General features: G+C 39.1%; 2 protein-coding genes across 3 annotated transcripts in view; both read right to left on the reverse strand.

The window, feature by feature from the left end:
* LOC121925521 (protein WWC3-like) overlaps positions 1-7,858 on the reverse strand; it is a 529,629-nt gene that overhangs the window by 445,812 nt on the left and 75,959 nt on the right. The window lies entirely within an intron of this gene.
* Positions 1,110-7,630, reverse strand: LOC121925527 (protein WWC3-like). Its single transcript, XM_042457766.1, has 4 exons — positions 7,257-7,630; positions 6,407-6,637; positions 4,259-4,386; positions 1,110-1,444 (listed from the first exon to the last, which is right to left on the reverse strand). The coding sequence occupies exons 1-4, from the start codon at positions 7,362-7,364 to the stop codon at positions 1,378-1,380; spliced, it is 534 nt and encodes a 177-aa protein (XP_042313700.1). The 5' UTR covers positions 7,365-7,630; the 3' UTR covers positions 1,110-1,377.

Genomic DNA, 7,858 nt, shown 5'->3' on the forward strand with positions numbered 1-7,858 from the left:
CGCTGGACATTTGCGGCTAGAGAGGCCAGGGGCCACTCCTAGCCACCTGTCAGCCTCTCCCCTGTGATGACAGGAGCCCTGGTGGCGCAGTGGTTAAATGCCAGTACTGTAACCACAAGGCTGTGAATTCGATCACAGGGCTCCAAGGTTGACTCAACCTTCCATCTTTCATAGGCTGGTAAACCAGTTGCCCTCAACAACCCAGCCTGTTGGGGGCAACTGGTTTACAGATTGTATAGCACTTAGAGAGTGCTGAGTTCACTGATAAGTGGTATAGAAATGTAAATTCTATTGCTGTCTATTCTATATGCAAGGCATGGCCTCACATGCTGAACATTAGGATCAAGCACCATATGTGGTATGATTTTAGGGGCTTTTTAAAACCAAATATATATAATTCATTAAAAGTAATAAAGTTTGGAATGCAAGACCTATGAAGATACTGAAGGAAAGTCATTATCATATGATGACTGGGTGATTTCCTATCCAATTTCTGGAGCATATCACTAGCCAAACTGTTAAATATTATATTACTAATTAGTACAATTAACTCATAGGCGCTTTTTCTATAACAACAGTTAAAGCAAAACCTGTCACCTTCTTCCTTCCCTCGTTAAACAGAAAAGCTAGTTAAAATTATAAAAGACATACTTGACAAAACTGAAATGAGAACAATCTATTTGTGCAGAGTAAAGAACAAGCAGTTGTGCCCTGCAACATTCCATGGCATTTTAATGGTACATTAGAAAAAGAAAAAATTGTAGGTGTGCTATTTTTATATAAAGGCAGTGCCAAAATACTTGTTACATTATAAGAGGCAGACAGTAAAGCTGATTTTAAAAAACAACAAATTTAGAAGATACTATTTTCACTTCAGCTATCAGAAACAAAACCAGCTCAATGGTTCCATTCTACTGTATGACAAATACTGAGTAACAAAATGTCTGTCTTTTAAAATACAACTTAAAAGTAAATATTTTCCTTCAAGGAAAATGAGTTACTATAAATAAATTACAATACAGTGAATTTGCCTGAACTCACTTTGTTTCTGTCTTCCAGCCTTTTAAGTCAAATAAAACTGCATAAAAACTGTACACACTCTAATAGGATAGTTGATTTTTTTTCTTTAATATAAAATAAGTCGTCTTCAGCGACATAAGTTTCACAACAAGGAAAAACCAAGCCTTGCTGCAGTCACTATTATAAAATATATATGTATATATTTATATGTTTTTGTTTATTTTTACTTTTTTTTACAAAATGTGTATATTAATAGTTTTTACACAAAGGTTTTAAAAAATAAACTTAACTGGTTTAGTAACTTCACTATAAAATAGGAACAGGCAGATAAATACTTCATGTTTATAATGTAACATGTTATACATCATCAGCTGGAAGAGGAGGTATATTGATCCTTGGCCTTGTAAAGAATGCCATCTTCTCCCTGTCACAATTTATAGGAAAGAAATTGTATAAACATTACAGTTTATATGAACACTTTTCACACTTGTGATCAGAGCAAAATAACTTATCAAGGAAATTGCACCTTAATTAAAACCGTGTAACTAAAATTTGTGAACTTCCAATCTTTTTAGAAGTTTACATTTTATTCTGTTGAAGGAACAATACAGTAATTTATTTCTAAACTTGTTCAATCATGGAGTGTGTCCAAAGGAAGGTGACTAACATGGTGAAGGGTCTGGAAACCATGCCCTATGAGGAATGACTTAGGGAGCTGGGGATGTTTAGCCTGGAGAAGAGAAGGTTAAGAGGTGATGTGATAGCCCTGTTTAAATATTTGAAGGGATGCCATACTGAGGAGAGAGCAAGCTTGTTTTCTGCTGCTTCAGAGAACAGGACCCAGAACAATGGATGCAAGCTACAGGTAAATAGATTCCACCTCGACATTAGGAGGAACATCCTGACAGTAAGGGCTGTTTGACAGTGGAACACACTCCCTCGGAGTGTAGTGGAGTCTCCTTTGGAGATCTTTAAGGAGAGGCTGGATGACCATCTGTCAGGTATGCTTTGATTGAGATTTCCTGCATGGCAGGGGGTTGGACTGGATGGCCCTTGTGGTCTCTTCCAACTCTATGATTCTATGATTTTATGCACAGGCTCTTCAAAGAGGTAATATTTTTTAAAAAAAATCTGTTTTCTCTATTTACTAGACAATATAACTCATACTCAAAATAAAAGTGAACCTAAAAAAATGTAATCACCTAAGAGTAAATTTCAATTTGCAAATTCCAAACATATGTACTTAGGGTGCATTTGCACTGTAGAAATAATGCAGTTTGACACCACTTTCAATGTTGCAGCTCCATCCTATGGAATCCCAGGATTTGTAGCTTTACAAGAACTTAAGCCTTCTCTGCCAAAGAATGTTGGTGCCTCACAAAACTACAAATCCCAGGATTCTGTAGGATGGAGCCATGGTAGTTAGAGTGGTGTCAAATTGCATTATTATGTAGATGCCCCCTAAACGCTAGAAAAAACAAAATACAGCTACATCTGAGAATGTGAGTACAGAGAACCCTTGGTATTCACTAAGTTCAAAGGCCCCACCACCACCCAGGGATACAAAAATCCATGGATGCTTAAGCCCCATTATATACAATTATTATTGTTGTTATGTTTATTTATATCCTGCCTTCCTCTCAGTACAGGGACTCAAGGCAGCTTACAAATCTAAAACAGTTCAAGTTAAAACACTATAACTATGCAAAATACAAGTTAAAAAAAATTAAACAATTCAAACAATTAAAAACATTACATTATTAAAATTTAAAGTTTAAAACTCTTTAAAACAAACAAACAAAAAGCATCCCTGTCATGCGAAAGCCTGGCAGCACAGAAATGTCTTTACCTGCCACCAGGAGGACAGCAGGGATGGAGCCATCCTGGCTTCTCTAGGGAGGGCATTCCAGAGCTTGGGAGCAGCCAATGAAAAGGCCCTTTCTCTTGTTCCCATCAGATACGCCTGAGAGGCTGGTGGGACAGAGAGAAGGGCCTTTCTCCATGACCTCAATATTCTCGGGGCCTCATACAGGTAGATACAGTCCTTCAAACAGCCTGGACCCAAGCCGTATAGGTGCATAAAGTAGTATCCATTAAATCAGTGGTCCCCAAATTGTGCTCTTTAAGGGATTTTGGACTTCAGCTCCCAGAATCCTAGACTACTGTCCCAACATGGCTGAGACTTCTGGGAGCTGAAATCCAAAATCTCTTAAAGGGCACAGTTTGGGGACCACAGCATTAAATAAATGGCAAAATGAAGGTTTGGATGGATGAATCTGTGGATGCAGAATCTGTGGATATGGACAGCCAACTGTATATTTAACAAGAGCTGTATTCCAAGTGCATTCCCCAACCCCCTAAGTAACTGGTTCTAGAATCTCTGTATTCCAGAGGCCTGTGATTAGTTCTCACTGAGGTGGCAAACCTGTGTTGGGGCTGTACTACTTCTGACAAGAAGGAGGAGATCACATAATGAATCCCTTTATTTTATTTTTTTTCATTTGTTGTTGCTGAGGTGGTGGTGCTGTGCCTTCAAGTTGTTTCCAACTTATGTGATCATAACATGGGGTTTTCTTGGCAAGATCTGTTCATAGGTGGTTTGCCACTGCCATCCTCTGAGGCTAAGAGAGTGTGACTTGCCCAGGGTTACTGAGTGGGATTCCTTGGCCAAATAGGGATTTGAACCCTGGTCTCCAGAGTCATACATATGCAACATTCAAACCACTATACCATGCTTAAACATTGGCATATCATGGAGAAATCAAGCTGGGGAGGCCCCAAGAGCCCCAATAAGCACAAGCATTCAGCCCTGTGAGCCCTCATGTGAACCTTGAAGTGGTACAACTCTGGCCCAGGTTTACCAATTTACTGAGCGCTAAGCCTTCATGTGGTGAGCCTACTGATATCCCTGCAGTTTATGCATACTTGACAACTTACTGGTGGAAAATGATTATTCACTTAGTCTGGAACTAGCAAACTAGCTTTACATTTTACTATTGATATGCAGTATGGACACAGCACATGCTAATTTTATCAAACTTCCTCAAACTTGAACTCAGGAAATGTACAGGAATAAGCAATTATGTGGAGAAGGAAGATAAACTAATGGAAGCATAGAGGAAGGCAACAACTTAACTAGGATTTTCAATAACAGTGATATCCATAAACATTAGTGCACTAACATGTATCTGAAAGGCATCAGAACAAAGATTATTCGATTTATCTTGGAACACCATACCGAAAAGTCTGCACTTGAATAGGCTCCTTCTGATTTTGTCCACGCAGCTGGTATACTTCTTTGGATGCTTTTTTAAGCAATTTTTCAGCTGCTTGCTGTTGATGATGCTCAAATTTGGTCTGTCTTGTCTAAAGCGAAAATATATAGAAACAAAAATGACTTTTAATTATATAATTGTTTATACTAAAAGCTGTTGCCAAATCTCTTAAGTGGGTATAGGCCATCCTAAAGTGTGTGCTCCTACTTGCTTCAGACACTGGGCCAAATACACTTTTGCACCTTTAAGTAGAAGGAGATACCATCAGTTCCACAATGACTATAGCTGAGGAAAAATTACTTGCTTCACAAAAAAAGCATATACAGCCATCCACCATTCTTAGTGTGTAACACTTATCACCATAACACCCACATCACAGCCAATCCACCACATCTGGTTTTGGAAGCTGAACAACAAGATCAGGGCCTGGTTACTGCTTGGATAGAAAACTGAAAACATCCCTCCTAAAACTGTGCCTCTGCAAATCAGGTGACAATATTGAGTCAGATTCAGATCTGACTGTAAAAGACAGTTTCCTATATTTCTCAGTTTCTAACTAGAGAAGCAAGTTGTAAATGAAGCATATAAAGAAACAACAAATGATTTTTTTTCTTAACAGCACCACACTCAAGATCCACATAGCTAACAAAGCTACCAAGAGCCACACAAAAACTGTGTCCCTTGTGTTCCTTGATTCGTGTTTGAACGCTGCATTTGGTGGTCTCTATGTAGACTTGTCCGCAGCTACACGGTATGTGATAAACTCCTGCGGCCATGAGAGGGTCTCTCCTGTCCTTCGCTAAGCACATTTGTTGGATTTTTCTTGGTTGGTTTGTAGACCCATTTGGAGGTTGTGTTTCCTTACCACTTTCCCTATTTTGTCTGTGATTCCTTTGATGTATGGTCAAAAAATACCTTCCCTTTGGGTGGTTGTTTGTCTTCATTTCTATGGGTTTTTTCTGGGTCTGGCAGCCCTTTTGATGTCTGAGCTGGAGCCCAGTCTCGGTGCTTCAATTAACCTTTCAGGAAGTCGGGTTCACAGATCCTTTAGGCTCAGTCTACCAGTGTTTTTATTGTGCTTCTTTTTTGTCCTAGGTGATGGTTGGAGTTCTTATGTAGGTATCTGTCTGTGTGTGTAGGTTTTCTGTATATTGTGTGGCCCAACTGTTGGTTTGGTTTGTGGGGAAAAGAGGCTAGAACATAGCCTCATAGCCTGAAAAACTCACAAAAAACTATGGATGTCAGACATGAAAGCCTTTGACTTTAGCTTATAAATTAGTTGCTGTCAACATGGTAAGACCTGGTATGCATAATTTTCAAAGTGAGAAGCATTTGATGAACATCGGTGCTGCTCAGTGCATTTGTACAGTAGTCCCTTGGCTTACACAGGGGATCCATTCCGCTCCCCCTCCCTCATAAGCCAAAAAATGTGTAAGCTTGAGTCCCATTCGATTGAATGGAGCTCGTGCTCGTGGCGTGGGATAGCGTAGGTGCTGCGGGCGCACATGCCATTCACTCTCCCGTCACACGGCTTCTACATAAGCAGGAAGCCACGTATAGGGCACCCGCTCATAGTGTGGGCACACTGTATTTGTTTCCTACTCTGCCAGAAGCACAGAATCAATTCAACAGATATTTCAGGGTCCTAATACCAGAGAAATAATTGTTTCAACAAAAACAGGCAGGCACAGGTAGTTCTCAGGTACTGAAGCAGTAGTCACAATTAATTCCTTTCTGTAACTTACTGTTATATCAAATTACCTAGATCATCTGTATGAATTAATTTAAGGCTGTCTTGAAATAGGATTTGAACTACTTACAAAAACACAAACTCTCTGAGCTTCATGATGAGTCTAGGTTTTCTGGGAGTTGAATTACTTCCTAAATAAATTCCCTCGAAATCTTCTAAGAAACCATGGGGAAAACCATTTCTCAGATGCAAAGGGGTTTTCAATTCACTGAACTCTTTAGCACTTTTTTCTGCAATGACTTATAGTAAACTGAATTTTTAATATGTTCAAAATTGAGAAAAGCCCAGTTCTTTATCTCAGTACTTTATGCACAATGTAATATACCTATTACAATGGGCTGCAGACCCCAGTATGCCATACCTGTTTTTCTGCTTCCTTCAGCAAGTTTCGGAATCGTTCATCCCGAAGGACCCAATGAGGCAGGTCAGTTTGACCAGTAAGCTGGGCATCCTCCAGGCGTTGCCGCAACTCTCGCAGAACAGACAATTCTTCATTCAAGTGCCTCTGCCTTGTTCTGGAAGCCTGAAGATCCAGCTCCAGGTCTAGTGATGTCCTTTCCATAAGATCAGCCAAAGATGATCTACATGATTGCTGAGAGATGGATATAAAAATGTGGCAACAAGACTAAAATATTCTAAAGCAGGATAAATAAAAAAAGGATAGGCTAAACTACCCCTGCCCCCAAATATGGTGTGCTACTAATGTATGCCTGGAAGATATATGACATAAGGTAAAATAGCATGAAATGATGTTTGATTTTGTGAATCTGAAAAATGCATCAGCCCAATGAATTTGAAACAGGAAGAATTTCAAAGCATGGTTTAATTTTTCCCCCCTTTTTTAAAAAGGAGATCTAAATGTATGAGAAAAATCCATCCCATTTCTTTTGCTCTGGGGCAGGGGGCAATCACTAAGATCCATTTAATTCAATGGGTCTCACCTCCAAGCAAAAATGAAAGGGGAAAATAGCATAATCATTTTGAGAAACAAAGCGGTGGTGTGTGTGTGTTATTTTCCCAAACAATTTATTATTTATATATTGTTTCAATTTTTCATGTTTTTGGTCAGATCACTATTTTATTTATTTTTGGCCCTTTATCACAATAGACTTAATGGCATGTCAATGGAGTGAAAATTCAACTCCTTTCTATAGAAATACTTCTGCCACGAAAAAATCCCAATCTTTGCAGATTTACTCTCACACATATACCTGCTTATAACGCAATGTACGCCTTTCCAAAGTATTTCGGATGAAAGGTGACTTTCTTGGCAGAGTGGAACTGTCACTATCACTACGATACAGCTGGAAGAAAAACATGAAACGGAAATTGATACTTTAGAATTAATTTAACACAATTTGATTATTATCTTGATTGCATCAATACCACTAACACTCCTAAAACTACAGTAACATTATCTGAAAAGTGCAATAGAAAAACAAACAATCAAAATAGTTGACCCAGAATGACTATGTCCATATTTCCATTTTCATCTCCAGAAGCCCCACTTTCCTTGTAATCAAGATCAGTTGCCAGAAATATGTCGCTTGCCAGGTAGGATTTCTGGTAGACTGATAGACCATATAAAGGCAGATTTTTCATAGAATCATAGAATTGTAGAGTTGGAAGAAACCACAAGGACCATCCAGTCCAACCCCCTGCCATGCAGGAACTCTCAATCAAAGCATCCCTAACAGATGGCCATCCAGCCTCTGCTTAAAGACCTCCAAAGAAGGAGACTCCGCCACACTTCGAGGGAGTTTGTTCCACAATTGAATAGCCCTTACTGTCAGGAAGTTCCTCCTAATGTTGA

This window comes from Sceloporus undulatus, chromosome 3, assembly GCF_019175285.1.
Source record: "Sceloporus undulatus isolate JIND9_A2432 ecotype Alabama chromosome 3, SceUnd_v1.1, whole genome shotgun sequence".
Lineage (NCBI taxonomy): Eukaryota > Metazoa > Chordata > Lepidosauria > Squamata > Phrynosomatidae > Sceloporus > Sceloporus undulatus.

Bases quoted from the DNA above. Each gene is read 5' to 3' on its own strand.
- LOC121925527 (XM_042457766.1), bottom strand. From the start codon at position 7,364: ATGTTTTTCTTCCAGCTGTATCGTAGTGATAGTGACAGTTCCACTCTG. The intron at 4,387-6,406 runs GTATGGCATACT...TTTTCGCTTTAG, and splicing joins TGAAGGAAGCAGAAAAACAG to ACAAGACAGACCAAATTTGA. The intron at 1,445-4,258 runs GTATGGTGTTCC...AAATTGTGACAG, and splicing joins ATTCAAGTGCAGACTTTTCG to GGAGAAGATGGCATTCTTTA.